Source organism: Equus quagga, chromosome 3 (assembly GCF_021613505.1).
Source record: "Equus quagga isolate Etosha38 chromosome 3, UCLA_HA_Equagga_1.0, whole genome shotgun sequence".
Taxonomy (NCBI): Eukaryota; Metazoa; Chordata; class Mammalia; order Perissodactyla; family Equidae; genus Equus; species Equus quagga.
Window position 1 is genome coordinate 96,200,304 of NC_060269.1, and position 24,622 is coordinate 96,224,925.

Here is a 24,622-nt window from a genome sequence, read left to right on the forward strand (position 1 = left end):
ATTATATAACCTATTCTTCACCCAGGTAAACAGCTGTAAGTGTGCTAAAGGCTGACAGTGATGCTGGTTTCACATCTCTTACTATAAACCACCCATTTATGTGAAATTGAAATGAAGTATGCAGAAATTCCCTTGGATCTGAGAGTAGGATTTCCCCCAGCACAATTAAGTTTGTGGTCAGTTTAGCTAGATCAGCTAAGAACACCAGCCAATCAGAGTTTAGGAGGGAAATGGACTTCCTAAATAAATGTGATTTCCAAGAGCATGTTCTCTAAAAAATTTCTCAGGCGTGAAATCCAATACAGGAGTGACTCAGAGAAACTCCATTCTACCACTATGAAGAAAAGTGGTGTTCCTTTCGTTTTGGGTATCATCTTCCTGACTCTGATTGGAGTTCAAGGTAAGGGCCTCTGAGTTATATCAGGTTAATTAAGTCAGAGATATCAATCACTATAAAAGCCTCTTGATTTGCTCAGTAAATGTGATTGCTTTGTATGCATTGGAATGTGATGTGAGTCACTCATAAAAGCTTCTCGGTGACGTGATCGATTATCCAAAGTTCATATCTTGGACCTGCCAAGACAAACACAAGACTTCTTGGTCTAGGTGTGTCAGTTGCTGGCATGTAGGAAGTGTTCAATAAACATGTGTTGAACTGGGTGATAATAAGATGAAAAACTCTGTCTCCTAAACTATTTTTGTCACCCTGATGTGTTGTTTCTTGATAAGTATGTCTGTGGTTAACCAATTAAGGATCCGATAATCAGAGAGGTTGTCCCTAATCTGTTTACTAACTACCTTTGTTACCCTGGGCAAATTAGTGAACTTTTCTAGACTTCAGTTTCCTCAGCTGTAAAATGGAGATTTTTATAGTTATGCTTTTTCTACCTACCGCACAATGCATGGCATATAGTAAGCACTGAGTAAATATATGTTGAATGAATAAAAGAATTAAGGAATGAAGATCGTGTATTTTAAAGAGTTTTTAAAAATTTAAAGCACTATTGAAAAGCAAGGCAGTGGGGAGCATGAGGATGGTGGTGGTAATTGGTTATTATAAGTGGAGCTTTCTCTCCAAACCAACAACAACTCTATTCCACTGAGGTCAGATAATAAATGGCTTTAGGAGTTGCTTAAGAAACTGCGGTCCGCATAGCACACATGAATTAGGTATCTGTGTGTCTGAGCTGTCATAGGCATTTATTAGATATTGTGAAAATGTCTTTTCCTAAGGTTGTAAGGTATGGTAGTTAAGAGCAATGCCTTTGGACTCAAAGAGACCTGCACTGAAACCCTGCACCTGCTCCCTAAAAGCTGAATGACTTTGTTCTTTACTTAACTTCTCTGAACCTTGGCTTCTTTATCTGTAAAATGGAGATAATACCAACTTCAAAAGTTTGTGGTAATGATTAACAGACACTCAGTAAATGATAGTCTAAGTCAAATGTATCATTTTGATGGATCACCTAAATTGAGACATTACGCTAAATCAGTGTGTTCTTTTTTTTCTCTTTCCCTTAGGAGCTCCGGTAATGAGGAAGGGACGCTGTTCCTGCATCAAGACCAGCCAAGGGACGATCCGCCCAAAACTGTTAAAGGACCTTAAACAGTTTGCTCCAGGCCCTTCTTGTGAGACAACTGAAATCATGTAAGTAAACACTTATCCAAGTCACATGCACCGTATTGGCAGGAACGTTAAATTTAGTGTGAATATTACCCTCAGTACGCTTGCCCATACAGACACTTAAAGTTCAGATGGCTGCCCCTCCATAAATCTGGTACTTCTTTCTTTTCTTCTAAAAAACAAGGAATTTCTGGTAGAGATTAGGAAGCAAAGATGATATATTACCAAAGTAATATATGTTTATTGTAGAAAATGTTTAATGCAGATAATCCAAAAGAAGAAAATAAAAATCATTTATAATCCTACCATCCAGTGACAAATACTGTTAAGCCCTTGGTATATAGTTTTCCAAATCTGTCTCATTTGCTTTGTGTGTACATATATAGACACAAGATATATATACATATATTTATATACGCAATATAGATACACAAAGATAAAGTCTTACATTACATACTGTTTTATAATCGTTTTCATTAACACTATATCATGAACATTTTCTCATGTCAGTAAATCTTCTGTAATAACACCTTTTTTTCTAGTAATGTCATTTTTAATAGCCAAATTGTATTTCATCATATGGATGTACCATAATCTAATGAACTATGCCTAAATGTAGGTTACTTCCAATTTTTCTATTGAAATTGAACTGCTATTGTGGCAATATTGTGTCTCTAATTCTTTCCTCTTAATAATTCCTTTTGTAAGATTAGAATTGCTAGGTTAAAGGATATGCATATTTCAAGTCTTTTGAAACCTAAATCAAGGATGATATATACAAAAAAATCTTTACATTATTCCTGGAATTCAACTGTAAGTAATTTATAAAAATTCAACCACTCTGTTAATCTTGTCTTAGGAAAACATTTTATTACATTTTAAGTAGTTTCATTAGAAAATTTAGCAAGATTCATGCTTATTTTCATTGTTTATGCAAAAAAAAAAAGGAGATATATTGACAACTTTCTGTTTTGCTTCTCCACTTAAGCGTAAATAACGATTTTCACACAACAAAACAAATATCCTTAGACGTAAGTTTCTCCCATTGCATATACCTTTTGGATTTTTCAAAATTGGGGTTATAGGCTATCCTAGAAATTTATCTAAGTCCCCTCACTCACTTAGAAAATTAAAAGGCAGGAAAAAGACTGGAAGTCTCAGATGCTTATAGTGTTGACACAAATACATTCTAATTGGGGACTTGAATTCTGGGGGTAAGACGAAGCATTTAAATTATTGAAAGTAAAAAAAAAAAAATCTCATTGCTGTTTCCTTGGCAGTGCTACAATGAAGAATGGAGACCAAACATGTCTAAACCCAGATTCAGCAGAAGTGAAAGAATTGATTAAAGAGTGGGAGAAACAGGTTGGTGAAAGGGAGAAAGAAAATTTTCTTTCTTTTAGAAATTAACTGTGGAAGACAAAGTCTCTATGTAGTTCTTTTAAGGATACATTTTTCATTCATATTATTATGCTCCTATGTTTTTCCTAGAATGTTGTCATCCCCTTGAGGTATAATTGTATTCCTGCATATAGTATCAGTTGGGTATCTCCCCCACTAGAATCTGTGTTCCGTGAGGGTATGGAGCTTGTCTTTCTTATTTAATACAGTAAATATGTATTGAATTGAATGGTTGACCTGTAGGATAGAAAGGTAATAAGATATAGTCCCTTCCTGCTGTAGGAAATATGCTAACAATTAATTATAGTACAATGTGAGAAATATAAAGTAAAGAAACGTATAAAGTACAAGAATCTTGAACATCATAGGAGTAATTAACTTTGCTGGAGGGAGGAGCAGGGAGAAAGGTTTAAGGAAGTCTTTTCATATTGGGTGCCACATAATTTGGGTCTTGAAGGCTAAGTAGTTTACCAGGAGGGTAAGGACAGCATGGAAAAAAAGAGTAGAATTATGAGAGAGCTTGCTGTGTTCAGGGAACCTCAAGTGATGTGGCTGGAGTTTGTGTGGAAGGAGTGAAGGGATTGAGGTAGAAAAGCAGACGAGGACAAAGTGCGAAGAATCCTGTATGGCATGCTAAGGAGTGAAGTTTGAAGAGGGCCACAGAATATGTAGTTGGGAGCCTGGCTTCTGGAATCTCACAGACAGTGCTCTGCCACATATTAGCTGTGCAACTTTGGGCAAGTCACCCTCTCCAATCCTCAGTCTCTTTATGTGTAAAAAGTGCATGATAACAATGTCAACCTCGGATGGTTGTAATTGGGACAGGTGGGTCATAAGCCAGGTTGGAGTGAGGGTTGTAATAAACCAGGAGAATGGACAAAAGAAGACCCATTAGAAGGCTGTTGCCTCCTTCTCAAAGTGAATGAAGTTGAGAGAATCAAAAGGAGCCCCTTTGAGAGTGAGGCAACTTTAAACAGTTTTTGAGACCTGTACGGTCTGGAGAGTCCAATTATAATATAAGGAAGGAAAAATGGTAAGATAAAGAAACATTACCCCTTTTTTTCCTCTCCTCACAGGTCAGCCAAAAGAAAAAGCAAAAGAAAGGGAAAAAACATCAGAAAAACAAGAAATTTCCAAAAGTTAAAAAATGGCAACGTCCTCGTCAAAAGAAGGCTACATAAGCCACCCCTTTACCAACAAGTATTTTCTGTTGAACAGATTCTTTTTAATTATACTGACATAATTTCAAAGAGGGATGCCATCTTAATACATAAGCTTGTGGATTTGACTAGAACATTTAAAGCTTTATTATGAAATTATAATTAAAGCTAGAAAGTGCTTTTAAAATCCAAATGTTAAGAATTGTTAGAGGCTATAGTTTGTCTTTGTTTTTGACTCCAACCAACTGAATTTCATCATGCTTAAGACCACAATCTTAGTAACGCCCACATCTAGACAAGTGCCCACACAGCCACATCCTACACACAACAGCTGCCTGGGAAAGCAGCCCTAGTCTCCCCAGGCCACAGACTGCAGTCCCCAGAGAGTATTCTGAGGCACATGTCAGCAAGCCCCAGCCCGTCAGCATGCTGGTAAGCCAAGCAGCTCGGAATCGAGCTGGACCTCACCAAGCTGCCATGGCCATCAGCGTCTGTATTTGAATCAGTCTAGAGGGCTCCCATACAATGTATCTGAGAGACCTATGCCGGTTGTTTCAGGGGACCACCACTGGAGAACACTAGCACTTGGCTTTCAGAACCTTCTGTCTATCTTTTGAGGCCATGCGACTCCATCTTGCCTGCCCAGGCTGACCACTTTGTTTCTTCTTGTTCCCCTCTCCTTCAGTCCAGCCAGTTCCTCATTGTCCTACCACAGTTCAATGCCTGCCTCTTCTACTACCCTGATCGTGCTCTCATTCACCTGGGTCTACTCCTTTCTCACTCTTTCCCCAACACCCCACAGGAACGCCACCGTCTCCCCACTCATCCTCACTTGATCCAGTCTTCAAGGCTCAGTTTAATACTGCCTCTTAAATAAAACCTTTTGGACACTTGGATTATCTTAAAATTCCTATTTCACTTGTGTTCCATACCACACAGGTGAGCATTTAATTGTTTTCTAATTATTTTTTGTGTCTTTATTCTGTCTCTCCAACTAAATTGTCAGCTCCTTGAGGGCAGGAGCCACAGTTTGTTTCCATGAATCTGCCACAATTCCTAATAGACTATGGAACTAGGTTCTGAATAATTTCTTAATTGCAGTTGTTAGAGATAGGCGGGCAACCAGACCATCTCCTCAGAGCAGGAGCTGGCTATTTACTGGCTACTCCATATTGTCTAACCCCTGGTAAGCTCTTTGACTCTTTGCTTCAGGCCTTTGTCACTGCAGGGACCAGGGGTGATGCAACATCTATGACTTATTATGGCAGGATGTTAACTTGACCTCTCCCAAGAAATACTTAAACATTTGTGGATATTGTTAACTGTTTTCATAAAATATACAGGATTCCTAGAATCATAGAATCTTACAATGCGAAGGGGCTTTAGAGACCAACCAGTGTCCAACCTTTTCCCTCAAAAATTCCTTCAATACCATTCCTGACAAGCCTCAGTTTTCTATGATCTGACAAGAAAGACACCAAGATCCTTTTGAAAACTCATTTTAGGTAGATATGAATTTCATTGTTAGTTTAACTTGTTTCAGAGTCTATAAAGTATTATAATTATTGATTACCACATCAGCTCTCATGAAGAAAGGGGGTGTGGAGTAGCACATCCTGGTAGTGGAGGCCTGGTTGGTGCCCAGTTAGCCTCAGCGGGGCTTGGAAACCCCCTGAAAGAGGAGGTGCAGTGAATTGTGTAGGAGAGGATGTCTTTGGCCAGAATTTAAAGTTAGACCTACTTTCCCAAATTTTGTCACTTCTTACATTGCAGATGATTTTCAGTGCTGCCCAGTGATAATCCCACCAAACAAGATCTTCTCATAAAACTCTTCAGCTCCTTCCATGTAACTCCCCTAAAATATCTAAATGTTTCATAATTGGAGAGTCTGTGACCCAGTTACTATGCATCTCACAGGAAACTTGGACTGTATATAACTAATAACCAAAGACCACATGTTTTGACTAAGTATGACGTATATATATACATGATAATCACTCAGCATTTATATATACATGTATACTCTCTAAGCAAATAATTAAGTTGAAAAAAGTATTAACATATATACTTTGTACTTTGAAATATTTTCTTTGTTAAAAAACAATAGTATCAATAAATGGACCATTTATCAGAAAATAAATCTTGATTTTTTTAACATCTTGAACATGCACCTCAACTATTACATGTTTAACAGTAATTCTCACATGTCCTTATTCATTTGCTCTCATCCTAGATAAGGTGTAATTGAGATAAAGACATGGAAGCCCTTTAAGGGGCTCTTTGGGGACAGAAAAAACTTCTATGGAAAATATGACAACAATGCCTTATAACAACATTGATTTGTAAGAGTTATGTGGAATGCAACTTTTTTCCTAATCCTGAAGGATAATGCTATTCCAATGAGATAGACACCCAGGAAACCAAAAATGTCCTGTTTTCCATATCCTAAAAGTATATATGTTTAAATATTATAAAGCCTCAAGTAGTTATAGTGGGGACCTAAACATAGGATAAGTTATTTAAGAGTCCAGGAAACTTGGGCTGGAAGTATTATGCAGTGTGGAGTCTGTAAGAAGCTGGAGAATATCAGTCTTGTACCTTTGAGGTACCCTTGAGAGGCCAGACAGGTGTGACGTTTGGGCAGGAAGCAGCTGCTGCTGATGGACATGACTACCCACAAGAGCCTTAACCTAAGAAACAGCAGGACGCTGTGGAAACAGCAAAGATTCTGGATTCTGCCATACCTGGTTAAGATCAGAAGCCCACCACTTATAGCTGTGTGACCTTGGTTCAAGTATACTATTTAACGTCCCTGTGCACCAGTTTCTTCATTCAGGATTATTGTGAGAAACAGGCCTAGCATGGATCTTGGTGCATAGAAAGTACTCAGTGTCAGTCCCAACCCTCCCTGACCTCTTACCTCTGCGGCACCTTCCTCGCAGCAGAGAGTGTTCCACATCTCATACCCGGACAGATGTTTCCAGGACTGAAAAAATATGTTGGAGAAATAAGACCAAAAGCCTGTCTGACCAGTTCTCTATATCTACATTTTTATTCATAGTCCAGGCCATCATTGTTTCTTTCCTAGGCTTATCTCAATGGCCTCCTATTTTCCCTGCTGCCTCTTTTTCTCAACTTTTCCCTTGCTTCCCTCCCATTCATGACAGCCAGAATGATCTTTCAAAGCATAACTCACAGAATACTACTGCCTCGCTTAAAATCCTGTAATTTAGAATTAAGTCAAACGGGCCAGTCCGGTGGCGCAGTGGTTAAGTGCGCACGTTCCGCTTCGGCAGCCCGGGGTTCACCGGTTTGGATCGAGGGTGCGGACATGGCACTGCTTGGCAAGCCATGCTGTGGTAGGTGTCCCACATATAAAGTAGAGGAAGATGGGCATGGATGTTAGCTCAGGGCCAGTCTTCCTCAGCAAAAAGAGGAGGATTGGCAGCAGTTAGCTCAGGGCTAATCTTCCTCAAAAAACAAAACAAAACAAAACAAAACAAAAGAATTAAGTCAAACATACCAAGACCTACCAAGACCTGTATGAGTTGGGTTCTGTCTGCTTCTGTGACCATGTTGCCTTCACCCTCCCCCTCACTTATTGAGCCTCAGCCTCACCTTCTTTCTGTCTCTCAAACACACAGAATTCATTTCCTTTTCAGGATCTTTGCATATGCTGTTCCCTGTTGTGCTGGGTTGTGCTATATCAGCTTGGTTAAGCTGGGAACTCTGTTTCCCAGAATCCTCTGCCTATGTAGGTCTAGATTATAGTTAGCCAAAGAGACACTTGTGTGAGAGTTGGAAGGCAGAAGTGAAGGAATGGCCATTACTCTTGATTAGATATAGCGACAGACACAGTGATATCCAGTGAAGCCCATCTTGCCCTTGCTCTCTTCTGCATTCACCTCATCTTCATGACTGCTGGTTTTGTGACCACCAGTGCTCCCAGGCCTTCCATCAGGTACTTGGAAGTGGACCCACAGAGGCAGTAGTTACACAGAAACAGCTTCCCATAGGCCACTAGCAGTCCCAATTTGGCAGCTGGATGAGCTTGACTTCTTGGATTTTCTCACAAACTCTGACTTGTCCAACTGTACCAGTACTTCTGTAGGATTGGTCAGTGAATCTTTCTCCAATCCCTTGACTGTCCCCCCCAGACTTTTACATTCTGAGATCCTCTCTCATCTGTGTCAGATCTGATTCCTGTGGTAAATCCTTTATTCCCATCATACTCAGAGTGGCTCTACTTCCCTAGCTGATACACCTGGGCCTGAAGCACTGTTCTGTGCATGGCTGTTCCTGCCTCATCATTTGAGTTTCAGCTTAAATGTCACAGAATCTCATTCCCTTGTCACCCTTAGTGAAATAGCCATCCTCGCCCCAGACCCTCTCAATTGTAGTGCTTTTCAAAGTGGAGTGTGTGCACCGTAAGGGGTGGATGAAGTGAGAGTATTTAAACATTTTTTTGTCTAGAAGTATAAAAAAGGACTGAAAACTTACTATAAATCCCAACCCAGGAATTGAGACTGGCAGCTTCACTTGATACATTTGTCAGGTGGTCATATGTCACATGCTGATAAAGTGGGAATTCCACAACTAGGAGAGATTGACACGTGCCCTCATTCAGCCAGTTACTTTATGCACATTGCAACAATGGATTGTCACTTATGTGGGTAACTGTCCTCTTTGACTAACTCCAAACTAGAACCAGGATTATGAGGATTATAAAATAGAGTGCTAACTAACCCAAACTTCACAAAATGGCCAAGTGGCTTTAAAAGATTCCTACTAAGAAATTCATATGGAAGGGGCCAGCCCGGTGGCACAGCGGTTAAAAGTGCACATGTACCGCTTCGGCGGCCCAGGGTTCGCCGGTTCAGACCCCCAGTGCAGACATGGCACCACTTGGCAAGCCATGCTGTGGTAGGCGTCTCACACACAAAAAGTAGAGGAAGATGGGTATGGATGTGAGCTCAGGGCCAGTCTTCCCCAACAAAAAGAGGAGGATTAGCAGCAGATGTTAGCTCAGGGCTAATCTTCCTCAAAAAAAAAAAAAGAAAGAAATTCATATGGAAGATAATAGTAACAATGCAGACGTAAACTAACAAAGGAATAAAACATACACACGGGAGATGCCTGTTCTAATTGTACCCAGAAGGGCACACAATTTAAAAAATCTGGTGACGATAGTCTGTTTCATTCTCTTTTATCACATTCAGATAAATCAATCAAACTTCATCACAAGCTGAAATTATCTTTTAAAAATGTTTATATAGTTATTCCCTGTCCTCCACCCCACCACAAACATTAAGTTTCTTGACTGCAGAAAACTTTGTCCTCTTCACTACTGCATCCATAGTGCCTATAGCAGTGCCTGGCACTTAGGAAGCATAGAGTATGTATTTTCTGGTTGATTGACTTATGCTTCACCCTAAATTTTCTTCCAAGTGTGGACAGATTTTTGGGATCCCCCCACACACACAAACTCTGGTCTAACAGATAAATCTGGCAAGCAAAGTGCATAGGCTTTAAGTCAGTACAATAAAATCCATGCTGTCCTGTGAAGCAGCTGTGCAGGCCATCTTCAGCCTGTGTCAAGATGACCTTGCAGCCCCCACATCTCATGACTGAAAAGGCCAGCTGGACAGAGCCACAACAGGAAAAGATAAAGGGTAGCTCGCCCTTACACTTTCCAGCTGCATTTCATAGAGATTGAGAGAGTAATTAATGACCCAGGTCCTTGCCTCCCTCCACACATGGATAACATCAGCATCTCTGAACTTGTTTAATGTATAACCAAAGAATTTTGTTTATGTTAATCTAGAGAAAAGCCCAGATGTATTCTATCCCTTTTTTTAACATGTATGAAATCTAGTAGTAAGCTTTTTTCCTTTTCCTCTTCCCTGCACGTGCACTGTTTTCTGAAAGAGATACAAGCTGCACTTAAACTGACACACCTCGCAGCAGTTCCATCAGAGCGCTCCGTTGCACTGTTTTCCCAGGATTCAAACCCCTCACGCTGATTATTAAACAAACTCCTTCACTAATATCACCTAAACTCTTTATTTCGGTTGACACAGGCCTTTTCCAGTCAATCACAGCTACGCTTACCACAATCCTCTAAACATACCATGCTCACTTCCACCTTCAGCTTTGCTCATGTTCTCTTATTCACTGCTCCCTTCAATGCCCCCCACCATCTATCTGACTCCCACCTCTACAGGATTCAAGTCTTGCTTTTCCATGACTCCATTCCAGAATGTTCCTGGTGACACTGAAATCCTACCCCTGTGACTGCCCTGTCGTAAAGTGACTTTAACCATTAAGAATTTTTCTCTGATTTAAAACTTAAATTATTTTGCTATACCAGAAAGCAGTCTGTATCCAAACAAAGTTTATATTAGAGCAACCAGTAAAGAAATCAGTAAAGATGTTTAATCTTTAAACTGTACTTTTGAACTTAAAGACGAGTGATCTTTCAGTCAGTTTAATTGGGAGAAAGCTATTTGAGATTTCTTTATCCCTCCTGGGAAAATGGAAAGTTGCTTTCTTATTAGAAAGGAAGATAAAGAGAGAGATTGCAATCTCAGGTACTTTAGAATACTGTCACTTTCTTTTTTGGCCTGTATACAGAGAAGAGGAAATTAAGTGAGAAGGGAAAACAAGCAACCTTCCTTACTGACAAGGAGTTAATTAGCTCCTTGGTAGTAGTCACCAGACCAAGAGATCACTTGAGGCATTTTGATACCAAGTTAGTGTAAAGTTCCCAGGAGGGTTTTTGATGCTGCATTTTAAAGAAGTCAGTCAGTCACAAAGGAGCAATTAAATCTAAGTGTGCAGATAAGATTATGAACCGGGCCAAACTGATAAAAGATGAGAGGGAAAGGTGTCAAATTATATGTAACTATTTGTGTTCTTTAAAAGTTTGCTATACAAATAAAGAAACCCTTTACATGTAGTATTTCATTATACTGTTTCAAGTTGACAGTTTTCATAAAGAATTTGTTTTGCTTAAAAAGAAAGAAATAAAGAGTTGTGGCTATCTCCATCTGCACGGAACCAGGCCTCGGCCTCTGCCTTCTGTGTAGAGTGTGGGAACAAGTAGGCCCAGCCAGCTATCATTAGCTTTCCTTAACACAGGAGTAGACAACCTGAACTTTCTCTGGAGAGAGGAAGTAAACATCAAAATCTCTAAGTGTGGGAGGAGAAAAGTCAAAATAAGCCATAAAACAGGAAAAACTTTTTTTACTTAAAAAGAGAAATGTCAGCAATCATTTCTACAATGTTAAAAGTAGCAGAATTTACCTCAAGGCAGATATCTCTAGTTTGGAGCCTTTGATTCAGGCCAGACACGTAGGAGTTTTTATGGACTGGAAGTTAAAAGTGAGCTACATTTCTCTGAATAATAAGGAAACAGGAATTATCTCTGGCAGCTAGGGAGGGTGTTGGGGATCCTGGAACAGCAAAAAGAGAGGCAGTAGGGGGAGACGGGAGGGGGGATTGTAAAAGTGACAACAGGCTGGAGTAAAGGTAAAGAAGACCAGTGAGAAATTTCCAGTGTTGGGATGATCAGCTTTAAAACACTGCTGTGTAACATTCGGTTTTAAATGCAAGCCTTCCTGGGACTCTCTGGAAATATTGGGAAAGGTTTTGGATCTCTCATAATTGATAGGATAGAGACTTAAGTCACTTTATTTGGATATGAAGATGACTCCAGAAGGCTAGAGAACTTTGGGGCCACTTGGGTTATGTGGGAGCCACGGAGGTGTGCTGCTTGGATTACCCTTCAACAAAGAACTTGCTGTTCAGCTGCAAGGAGGGCAGTCAGCTGACAGCCTCCAGCTGCAGCACCTTGGACTTACCTTAGGTTTCAAGCTGAGGCCACGTTCTTACTGGGCAGCCAGCAGCCTCTGACTGAGTCTAGAAGGAATACTTAAGCCTGGTCATTTCTGCCCAATGCGGGACTCCCTGCTGGGCAATCTTTAGTTTGGAGTTACCCATTGGGTTGACTAAGACTTTATCAGATCTGCTTCATAGTCTGAGGCAGTGTCTGCCCAATTCTGCTTCCTCCCACTTTTATTTTTATAAACTTACCTCCAATAAACCTCTTGCACTTCTGATTCTGTCTCAGGGCCTGCTTCCCGGAGAACCCAAGCGACGTAGGTTACATACACTTTTTATTTTGATCAATAAGTATTAGCTGCTGTTATCTTTATTATTCTCTCCTATAGCCCCAAACACAGACTTTTAACACTGGGAGAAACCTTACAGATAGAAGTACAACCAGGACCCTGGAAATCAAGAGACTGGAAGATATTTCTGGTCCTGTCACTCATTGGCTGAGCAGCCTTGACAAGTCTCATACTTCTGAGTAGCAGTTTCCTCATCTGCAAACTGAAGCACAAGAGACTATGATCTCTGAAGTTTTTCTCAAAACACTATCCCCTTTCACTGTTCCGTCCTATACACCATGGTTTTTGCTTAATGGATATCTGATGGCTTAACCTGACCACCTTTTACAATGATATTCCCTGTACTCCTTTAAATATGTTTCTATTTTAAAATAAACTGCCATAGGGAACTAGTTTGGGACTGCCAAAATGTGAGAAGGCCACTTCTCCGGTCTTAGATTATTTTGATAACAGTGAGATGGAAATTAGAAGACTCCAAAAGGTTTCATTCTTTGTTTATTCCCTATCAAATGCAATGCCAACTAATGTCCAGGTAGTTCCCACATAGTTCCATTCCTCCGTCTGAAGGTGAGATTCTCCAGTTGTCCAGTTACCCCCATGTGGGTCCCTCAGGTTGGGGGCAGACAACAGACGGGGTGCTATTCCTTTTGTAACTGAGTCCCTGAGGATCTAACCAGGAGAACATTCCAGGGGAGGAGAGAGCGGTATTCTCACCAATTTTATTTATTTCCTGAAATAAATAAAATCCTTGAGTTTGTGGATCCTCGAAGACATCTCACCACAACTTTCATATCGTTTGAGTTACAGAGGAACAATTTTCTTCCTAATAACTTATAGAAACAAAAAAAGCAAGCCAACGTGATTTATAAGCAAAGAAAGAAATAGGGAACTTATATACATTACATGTTCTCTCCCCTTATTGTAACTTGTCTTCTGAAAACGCACCTCAAAATCCTTATATACCTTGCTTAAAAATAAAAAATACTAGCCATAGCCTATTATATTTCCTATGAGATGGAAAAATTATATAGTGGTATTAGAAGATCTTGAGTACTGTGCTGGGAATTTTCCTAATGGGTTCCTACAACGATGAAAATCATGAGCATCCAAACTCAGCCACATTAATAGTCTTTATGTAGTTTGAATCAATCCAACAGTAACAGCAGATCTTACAATATAAGGTATTGCATCAGGTTCATCTGGCATACTCAAGAAGTCTAGCAAAAGGATGAGAGCAAGCCTTTGTTTCTGTTACCCATTATGAGATTAACTATTGATACAATGTGCAGTGGTCTATCTTCAAAGGAACTGGTCTTCTTCTCTAGATTCACAAAATCACTGAAGATCTTTCAAAGCAATCTGAAATGTTATCATCCTTTGAGGTTTTAAGTATAAAGACATAAAAAATAAAAACCATTAGATGGTTCTTGAGAAACATTTTGACCTTAAAAACTTGACTGTTGTGATTTAAGAGAAAAAAATCCAAAAAGGATGGTGGAACTACTCCCTCTTGAGCCTGGGGTCGATTTGTCCAAAGGCAGAGCCAATAGTTCTCACTGTCCACAAGGAGGAAAGGATAGGTGGGATTGTGGGCAAAACTCACAATAAAGCTGGGCGGGGGGGCGGGAGAGATAAAGAACAATGAAAAATTAAATTAGCCTTGAAAAGAACTTTCCTGTCGACTTCTTACGTGGTCATTTTGTCAAACGGTGTAATTTTCTTGTTAAAAAGAAAAGCAAGTGCTCCCTCCAGTGGCTACTCTAATAGTTGTTAAAAACAATGTTTTAATTAGCAAACGACTCACACATGCCTGGCTTTTCTGAACACAGTCAATATCGCTGGTTTCTAATGAGAGAAACAATAACTAGAATTCGTATATTAGTCACTTACTGATTTGAGGTAAATTTCACCTGTGGATGTCTAAGATATTTTAAGTTTTTACTTTAAAAATCACACAATTGAAGAAGTGGAAGAGACTAGAAAATGTCCCTTCATTCAACAAATATTAACTGATTACCTGTTTGTGTCGTGTGTGCTCCAAGTGTGGAGGATAGAGCAGGGAACAAAACAAAGTCCTCATTAAACCCACGTTCTACTGCAGAAAGACAGACGAGCAATTAAGCTGGTGAATAAATACTATGCCAGAGGCTTATAAGGGCTATGGAGAAAAATAAAGCAGGAGAAGTGGGTGTGGGGTGGAAAGCAGGAGGGGAGGTCAGGGAAGGCCCCCTGATAAGATGTCACTTGAGCAGGGACCCAAGGAAAGTGAGAGAGCAAGACTTGTGGTGCTTAGGTCAGAGGAAACAGCAACTGTGAAGGCCCTGAGGCTTGATACATTGAAGACATTGAGGAGGTTATTTTGCCTGGGATAGAATGGACCAAGGGGAGCGTGATGGGAGAGGACTCCAGAGAGGTAACGTGGCGTCAGATTATGTATGGCGTTTGACGTCACTGAAGGACTTTAGCTTTAAATCTGAATGAGCAGGGAAGCTGGAGGAGTAACCTGATTCATTTAAGGATCCTTCTGACCACCACTACAAGAAAATACACAATAGCAGGACAAGGGAAGAAGCAGAGAGATCAGTAAAAGGCCAATTACCAGACATGTTTCCAGAAGGAGGGAGAGACCAACTGTAAACAATGCTGCAGGTAACATGAAGAATGAAGGCTGATCATTGGACTTAGCAACATCAAGGTGATTGGTGATCTTGATGAAAACAGTTTTAGTGGAATGGTGAAAGCAAAAGACTGACTGGCAGTTTCTTAAAAGGTTAAATATAAACCTATCATATGATCCAGCCACTCCACTCCCAGGCATTTACCAAGAGAAGTGAAAACATGTCCACATAAAGAACACGAATAGGGATAGCCAAAAATTAGAAGCAATCCAAATATTCAACAACAGGTGAACGGACAAACAAATTGTAGTATAACCAGATGATGAAATACTACACAAGAATAAATGGGATGAACTCTTGATATGCATAACAACATGGATGGATTTAAACACAATTATGTTAAGTGAAAGAAGCCAAAGGAATAGATACTATATGATATCACTTATATAAAATTTCTGCAAATACACACTTATCTACAGTGAAAGAAAGCAGACGGGTGTTTGTGGATGGTGGAGCACAAGAAAACTTGGAGATAATGGATATAATCACTATCTTGAGTGTGATGATGGTTTCATGGGTGCATACCTATATAAAAACTCAAAATTGTACACTTTATGGGCAGTTTCTTGTACATTAATTCTATCTTAACAAAGCTGTACAATAAGTAAATACATTATCATAAAAAAAATAAAGGATGGGACCTCATGTGGAAGTAGAGGTGCTGGCCATAGATAGGCTCAGGAATGTTTCATTCTATTCTTACGTGTATTCAAAAAATATAACCAGCACATCTAACCCATCATTCCCAGATATTATTGCTTTGGATAAGGTTAAATGAATAAAGAGAGTATATTTCGCATCAATTTAAAGAAACACTTCAATTGATCATCATATGGATTGCACCTCCAAAGGGCAGTATAATAAAGTCATGCAGTTGCCATGAGAATTGGTTTTATTCAACACTCTCATTTTACAAAGAAGGAAGTACTCCCTAAGTAATCCCACAAAGTTCTCTGAAATAAATGATATAGATAAACTTTTACGGAGACTACTATCTGTCCCTATTGAGGTATTGTATCTTTATCCTCTATGTAACCCCTCATATCAAAACACTTCACATCCTTCAAGACCTATCCCAAATTCATCCATCTTCATGAAACCTTTCCTTATTCCTCAAAAAAAGCATGACCTCTCCTTGCTTTTTTCAAAGCTTCGTTGTGCTCAGCCAAAAGACTCCCTTGTAGGACTATCCATCTCACTAAATTCTGTCCGAGATATATGCAGAAGTATTATATTACTTGGAACTTTCGTAGGGCTAATTCAGCTGGGAGGTGCCCTTCCCCACCTTACTCCTTCCTACTACTTGTGATAGAGACTTAATGACTCAAAACTGGTGCACAAGCTGCTGTCTAGACCCCTCGACTCAAAGGCACTCCAAACGAAGATACAATACAAGTAAAAAGAGTGTGCTTCTTAGGCAATTGAAATTTAAAATTGTCCTCAAGTCTAGGCCCCTTCAATAAAGAATTTTATTTTGTTTGCTGAGCAAGATTCACCCTGAGCTGACATCTGTACCAATCTTCCTCTGTTTTGTATGTGAGTCGCCACCACAGCATGGCTGACGAGCGGTGTAGGTCCACACCCAGGATCTGAGCCCATGAACCTGGGCTGCTGAAGTAGAGCACATTGAGCTTAGCCACTATGCCACAGGGCAAGACCCCCCCCAAATTTTTAATCCATTTGAATCCAGATATTAGGATCCAACTTATAATTACCAGAGAGTCTCTTTTGCAAAGGTTTAAAGGAGATTTTCTTTTTCAGAATAATTCACTTCAGGTTAAAAATCATTTGGGGATCAGAAAAAGATGGAAAGTTCCTTTACCAATTCAAGACTAAATATAGAAATGAAAATGGGGTTTTCTTGGTGTGGATCTGGCTAATATACATTAAACATATGTGCATCACATTACACATAATATGGCCATATTTAACATTTAAGAAATACATATTCAGGGAGCCACTCTAAATACATATTCATTTAGCCACTCTGAGCCCTAGTTTTCTCGTTTATCAAAAAAAAAAAAAAATCCTGCCTTCGGGTGTTTAGGGGTAAAATGAGCTGACCTCTATGCCCTCCTTAGATTAGCCTGTAAAGCCTTTCATCCTTAGGACTGCATAAATGCACCTGACTCATTTTCCTCAGCTCCTTCCCTGCTGCACCCTCCCCTCCCAGCCTCTAGTCACATCAAACTTTTGGCCGTCCCTTAAATCCACCAGACTTTTTCAAGCTTTTGTACCTTTATATAGGCTATTTTCTCTATGTCGAAAGCCTTTCTTTCCCTCTTCCAGAAAAATTCCTCCTCATTCAGGATTTCAATCAAACCATACCATAACTGTGAAACATTCTGATTCCTCTAGCCCGGCTTATCGTCTCTGTTGCCCCCACTGCTCTATTGTAAGTACACTTTTGTTCATTTTAAATGTGTTTATTTGTCTCTCTTATTAGTCTGTAGGTTTCCTAAGGGCAAATACCCATGCCTTATTTATTTATGAATTCCCAGCACCTCCCCAAGTGCCGGACATATAAATTTTGCATCTTGTGACATGGCCTGAGTGTTTTATTCATAAATCACATTTTGGTGACTCAAGATAAATATTCATAGTACATAAGCTTATGATTTTGACAGGAATTATATTAAATAATTTCAATATATTGTTTTCAGAATTCTTCTTTTCCTCACTAATACAACCTAACCAAAATACATTTTTTTAATTTAAATCTATGAATGGGTTTTTAAAAAAAGATTTATTGCTTACATTTACTTCTTAAAAACTTCACAAGTGCCTGATTCAATAACTAATAAACAGACTAGCCATTCTCCAAATGCAGCTGAAAAACTAATTGTAGTTTGCACAGTCTTCTTGATTTTGTTTGTGCTCACATGTGATTACAGAGTTGTCTTGTTTTTGACTCATTCTATCACGGCCACTGAAGACCCAGGCAGCAGTGGACGTTCTGTGAAATTGCTTATCTTAAGCAGGAGAATACCACTACCCATTTATTGATGCCAGACCAGCTACAAGCTGATAGCTGTCAGGCTACTTTTCTCTTCATCTAGTTACAATCAAGACTGCCTGGACTGAAATCCCAGCTTCCTCACCAGCTAGGAACTTGGGCAGTCAACCTTGTCGGAGCCTGTTTCCTCATCTGTTAAGTGCAGATAATTATGCCTATTTTAGAGGGCTGTTCTGAGTATTAAAGGAGTTAATACAAATGAATGCTTGGAACAGTGCCTGGCACAGGGTGAATGATCAAGTGTATTTTTGCATTAACATTTTATCTCATTCATTCATTCCCCACCTATTTTTTTTGCACCATGTGAGATTGTAGAAATGTATTCTCTTCGAATTACCAGGATCTGAATTTAAAACTCTGGCTGAAGACTACTTACAAAGGTTATAACAATGGTGAACTTTTAAATACAAGTTAATTTGCATTTTTAAACCAATCAGCGTGACCACATTTTAAACAACAGTCCACATCCTTTTCCCTTGTCTCTGTTGAGTTGAAACAACCAAAAACAAAACAAAAAAAAATAGGTATTTAAAATTATACAGAAAAACTAACTTATGCCCCTCATTGCTTTTTTTCCTCTCTCTAAAATAGGACAGCACTATCTACTCCCCACGAATTTTTTTAGCTTCTAATTTTAGGCTGTGGGATTTTTAAAAAACTATTAATCCTCATCTGTCTGTTTCATGTGAGTGTCACGATGATGAAATAAACTAATGTGTGTAAAGAAAAATCTTTGGATTTCAGACTATTTCAGAAATACTAGGTAGTAGCAGCTGTTGGCCCCGGGGGAAAAAAAAATCTCGTGTAAACCGCTACAGAGCGTTTCGGCAGTGAGAGTAAATTTGACACTCGGAGGCCCCCATAGTGTAGTTTTAAGAGCCAAGGTGGCGCTGCCCGCCGAGCGTCCCACGTGCTGTTTCCGGCGATGCCCGGAAGCGCGATTCCGAGCCGCAGCTGAGGAGGTTGGCGGTTGCCGGCGGTGTGAGTTTTCTTGAAGCTCCTCGCTGGGGAGCCAGTCTGTAGCCATCATGTCGAACAGAAATAATAACAAGCTGCCCAGCAACCTGCCGCAGTTACAGAATCTGATCAAGCGGGACCCGCCGGCCTACGTGGAGGAGGTGGGAGAGCGGCGCGGCCACGCCAGCGGCCCGGGCGGGACTGGCTCAGACCCTGGCGGAGAGGAGGCGTGGAGTGGAGCTGGGATCCCGGCCTGCCGCGTGTTCTACAGTTGGATTCAGGGTCCCTCGCGGGGAGAGAAGGGGTTGAGGAAAGGACGTGCCTCAGGGTTCATTCCCTACCGTTTGGAAATCTGCTGTCGGTTTGGCTTTTATGCCTGTTCGCTGGACCCCGCTGCTACGAAAACACCCTTAAAGACCTCTTTTTGCTTTAGGGTTTATCTCCCGACCTCATAGAGGTGGAGAGAAATGGACCGCCCCCAACTTCCAAGTTCCATGAAGGTTTCTCAGCCTTTTCCTTTCTGAGTCCTCTAACTTGAATTAGTCGGTAACACTTGATGAGTTGTATGTTAGAATGCTTTCGACTGGTGTCTGTTTCCAAGAGCCTGCACGCTCTGTGCCATGGGCTCTTTTGGGAAGGAGGGAGGATTCTCAAGTATGAGAGGCAGACACAGGAGCTTAGTATATCTAGTTTAACCAGGATTCAATCTCATCGGAAGCTGGCATGACCTGGATGTCAGAATTTGCTTCGGGAAACGATGAGGGTGAAAAATTAGATTAGATCCAGATTGTGGGGGGACTTTGTATACTGACCTGATACAAATTGTGAATATTAAGGGCGTTTGAGCAGAGAAATGAGAAGATGAAAACGGTGGTTTTGATATAGTCATCTGTCAGGTGCTTTCTTCAGACACTCATTTGTCTGACACGCGTTAGACAGGTATCTCTGCTGGGCATTTTCTGCAATTACTTGTTTGTGCTTCGTTCTCACTAGGTTGTGATTTATTCAATGGCTAACACATTTATTTATTTTTTGATTGCTTTTCTCATTTCCCTCCTCCCCCAGATTTTCACGTAGAAATATTTACATAAATGCTTCTTAACTAATAGTCGCAGTGGTTTAGGTCACCAGTGGAGAGAGCCTTTCCAAAGATCAAGGTGGTCAAAATAAAGAGTTAGGAATAAATACAGGAAATTAAGTAATATATGCAAGGCTTTGAGATGTGTAAAGCACTGTACAACCATTGACAGAGTAATAGTTGAGAGTCCATCTAGCGCTGTGTTTAAAAGCATTGGTTTCAAAACTAACTCTAAATCCTGGTCCTACCGTTGACCAATTGTGTAACCATGGAGGGTTATTCACTGAGCCTGTGTGTGCATTTTAGTATGTAAGAAAGAGATAATACCTACCTCGCAGGATTGCTTGTTCATTCACTTAAATATTTATGCAAATCCACACGTGTTGTGACTACTGTGTGGCAGTATAATTCTAAGCACTGGGGATACAATGATAAATGAGACAGAAATGAGAGCGTTCTTCTCTTGAACTTATGTTCTGGTGATGGTAGACATATCTGGTAAGGACTATTAAGAAAGTAAAACTGGTCAGGCAGGCCCAGTGGTGCAGCGGGTAAGTGCGCACTTTCTGCTTCAGTGGCCCGGGGTTCGTCGGTTCAGATCCCGGGTGTGGACGTGGCACTGCCTGGCAAAGCCATGCTGTGGTAGGCGTCCCACATATGAAGTAGAGGAAGATGGGCACGAATGTTAGCTCAGGCCAGTCTTCCTCAGCAAAAAGGGGAGGATTGGCGGCAAATGTTAGCTCAGGGCTAATCTTCCTCAAAAAAAAGAAAAAAAAAATAAGTTGTCATCAAGATAGTAAAACTGGATAGGAATACATTAGAATTGGAGGCTGTTGATTTAGATCCCATGAACTGGGAAGGCTTCTCTGCTGTGATGATATTGAGCCAGACAGAGCATTCTAGACAGAGGGAATAAGAAGTGCAGAAGCTCTTGGTGGAAAAGAAGTAGAGAGGCAGCCAGTGTGGCTAAAGTGTAGTGAGCATGGAAGAGGGTGGTGGAAAATGGTGTGGGAAATGCAGGCAGAGGTCAGATCATGCAGCGCCTTTTAGACCATGGTAGAGAGTTAAAAGTTTTCTTTTAGGGCATTGGGGAGCCATTGAAGAGTTTTAAGCATAGATGTGACATGATCTGATTTATATTTTTAAAAATTTACTCTGGAGGCTAAATATAGAATGGAGTGTAGAGAAGCAAGCTTGGAAGCAGGGTAACTAATATAATAGCGGTTGGAATGTCTAGGCAAGGGATGGTGATGCCACTGTAGTTATCAACAGGAGTGGAGAGAAGTGGACAGAATGGGACTAGCTCTACATGGAGATGGAGCTGGTAGGACTCCTGGTGGAGCGGATGTGGGAGATAAGGGAAAATGAAGGAATGAAGGATGACTCAGGTTTTTTATTTCTGCATCTAGGTAGATGATAGTGACATTTCCTGAGGTTCATTCAGTATGTGCTAAGCATTGGGACTATAGTGGTGAACCATAAGATAAAAATCCTTTCTCATTAAATTATGTTCTAGTAGGAGGGGACGTACATTGACATATAATACAGAGGATGTCAAATGATGGTAAATACTGTGGGAAAAGATGTAACGTACCAGTATATATGTTGGGGATGAGGCAGGTGTTGCAATTTTAAATGGGATAGTGAAGGGAGGCTTTCTTGAGATGATAATCTTTGACTAAAAACCTGAAGGAGGTGAGGGAGAGCTATGCAGATGTTTGGAGGAAGAGCGATCTAGGCAGAAGGAACAGCAGATACAAAGATCCTGGGTCAGGAATGTACCTGGTGGGTTTGAGGGCTATGAAAGAATCCAGTGTGGCTTGGTATGGGGAATGAGGAAAGCAGGAGTAGTATGAGGTGAAATAGAGCCATATCTTATAAGACCTAGCTGTTTTCAAGAGCTTTGGATTTTACTCTGAGTTAAGTGGAAATCTTTACAGGGTTTTGAGCAGAGGAAAACATGAACTGCCTTGTATGAGAACAGGATCACTCTGGCTGCCTTGTTTTGAGAATAGATTGTATGTAGGAGAGCAAAGATAGAAGCAGAGACACCAGTTAGGAGCAAGAGATGATGGTGGCTTGGACCAAAATGGTAACAGTGATGAAAAGTGATTAGATTCTAGATCTGGCAGGTAGAGAAAGTCCTGGGAAGCCCCAACATTTACAGGCTAGTGAGTTGCTAAATAACGAGCAAAAGGGACTAAGAAAGAAGCCAATGAAGTAGGAGGAAAACCAGTTAGTGTCCTGGAAGCCAAGTACAGAAGGTGTTCCCCGAGGGAGGGAGAGACCAGGCATGTCAGATATTGATGAGTCAAATAAGATAAATGTTGAAAATTGACCTTTAAATTTAGCGATTTGGATGTCATTGGCTACCCTGATATGAGCAGTTTGAGTAGAGGAATGGGTGCAAAAATCTGAGAGTAGGTTTAAAAGTGAAGGGAGTATGATTCCATTTATATGAAATGTCCAGAATAGGTGAAGCCATAGAGACAGAAAGTAGATTAGTGGTTGCCAGGGGCTGGGGGTAGCGGGGAATAGAGAGTGACTATTCATGGATAGGGGTTTCTTTCTATAGTGATGAAAATGTTCTGAAATTAGATAGTGGTAATGGTTGCACAACTTTGTAAATATACTAAGACCACTGGATTGTACACTTGGAAAGGGTAAATTTATGTTATATGAGTTATATCTCAATTAAAAAATCTTTTTTGAAAGAGGAAAACAATTGGGCAACAAGTATGAACAACTCTTTTAAAGGAGCTTTTCTGAAAAGATGAGAGAAATGGAGTGTAAGCTCAAGACTGAAGTGGAATCAAGAAAAGGTTTCTTTTAAGGATGGCAGAAACAACAGCATGTCTGCATACCGACAGGGCAGAAATTGTTGAGGCAGAAAATGGGCAAGGAGACTCATGGAGCAAAGACCTAGACTGAATAGGGTATAGAGATTGGACTGGCTTTAGATGGTGGCCTGATAATTTATTCTTAGTAACAGGAGAGAAGGTAAAGTATATGAGCTCAGATGGAGCTAGATGGTTAAATGGAATACTAATGTATGGAAATTATTCTCAGATTGCTTATACCATATTCTTTTAATGAAATTGGAGACAAGGTTATCAGTTGAGAGTAAGGATAGTGGAGAAAGTATTTAAGGTTTGAGGACAGAAGACAAACTATGAAATGGTTGCCTAGGAGAGGGGAAAGTGCCATAAGATTGCCAGAGTACACTTCAGAGCCTCTTTGAGGTTTGTGGTAATGAGTTTAAAATGAAACCAGTTAGCTGATTTTCTTCAACCATGCTCAGCTCTGAGAGTGTAGTGATGGAGAAGGAAAGCACAAGATGGACATTTGCCAAACAGTGATGAAAGAAAGGAGCAAGTGCATTGAAGTACATGCATGGAGGTGGTTATAACGATTGGTCCTGGAACTGGAGCTGGATGAGAAGGGAAGTTCGGGAGGGGAGGTTAGTGAGATAGAGTGGAAGGTAGTAAGCTCAATGGACTGCGGATTCTGGTGAGATTGAAGGGTTGTTGGAGTTGGCATAATATCAGAAAAGAGATGGAAAATAGGAGATGGTGGTTAGAGACGAGCATGCTTCTAGTGGAGATTATGATGGAGTTGTAGTTATTGGTAATGGCAAGATTTGGGGTGTGACTGACCATGGAGGTGAGGGCTAAGGTGGAGTAAGACTTCAAGATGATTAGAGGAGGAGACTTCAAGGAAGTGATGGGTCAGGATATTGGAAAGACCACCCATTTGGATATGAAATCCCCAAAAATTATGACAGGAATTGTTAGAGAGTGATAAGACAAGGAATAAAGAACTGAAATGTTCAGGGAATGTAGGGAATGACCATAGATCATAGATGACTACAACAAGATGGCGTAATGAGTCTCAAGACATAAGATTCAAAGCTGGCAGTGGGATGCTTAACAAGGAGGAAAGGGTGCTGATCTGGAAGGATGCTCATGCTCTGGAAGTTGCATTGGGAAATAAAGAAGATACCTTTTGGGTCAGCAATGCTGGGGGAAAGAAAATGGTGTGGCACGGTGTCAGAAGAGAGCCAGGATTTCAATAGAGCATCAGAGTAACTGGGCTGCTTTAAAAGATATAGATGCCTTGGCCCCTTCTGAGAGTTCTTGATTCCCCTGGTATGGGGGTTAGAGTGAGGGGGATGAAGGATGGCTTGGGAGTCTTAGCCTTTTATGGTGACTGATGAACAAAAGGACATAATGAAATTAGTCCTGATTATCTCAAGGCAGATAGTGGTGGCTGGGCCATGGGTGAGATGGGGAAAGAAGTGGGATAAGGATCTTACCAGGAGCACATTGAGTTCTGGGGCCCTCTCCTCATTCCTGTCAATGGCAGTGTGAAGTCGAGAGAGAGTTTCATGTGAAGCATATAAGGGCTGTAGGTTTCCCTCTTGACTCCAACTGTTGGAGAAAGCTGGAGGCCTAGCAGTTTTCTTGGGGAAATCAAGAGTTATGTTTTTTTGATCATGCTAAGTTTAAGAAGTCTG

At 40.5% G+C, this 24,622-nt stretch overlaps 2 protein-coding genes across 4 annotated transcripts in view; both read left to right on the plus strand.

Moving 5' to 3' along the window:
- Positions 1-279: 279 nt before the first annotated feature.
- CXCL9 (C-X-C motif chemokine ligand 9) lies at positions 280-6,306 on the plus strand. Its single transcript, XM_046656770.1, has 4 exons — positions 280-400; positions 1,522-1,648; positions 2,905-2,989; positions 4,102-6,306. Exons 1-4 carry the CDS (start codon positions 337-339, stop codon positions 4,204-4,206), a joined length of 381 nt encoding a protein of 126 aa, XP_046512726.1. The 5' UTR covers positions 280-336; the 3' UTR covers positions 4,207-6,306.
- Positions 6,307-19,013: 12,707 nt separating this feature from the next.
- Positions 19,014-24,622, plus strand: part of SDAD1 (SDA1 domain containing 1) — a 28,431-nt gene continuing 22,822 nt past the window's right edge. For 2 of the 3 annotated variants that reach the window (XM_046656966.1, XM_046656967.1), the window contains exon 1: positions 19,014-19,189. In XM_046656966.1, coding sequence (XP_046512922.1) covers positions 19,100-19,189 — 90 coding nt within the window. In that variant the 5' untranslated portion in view covers positions 19,014-19,099. The remainder of the gene's footprint in view (positions 19,190-24,622) is intronic. The other variant, XM_046656968.1, reaches the window with a different exon arrangement.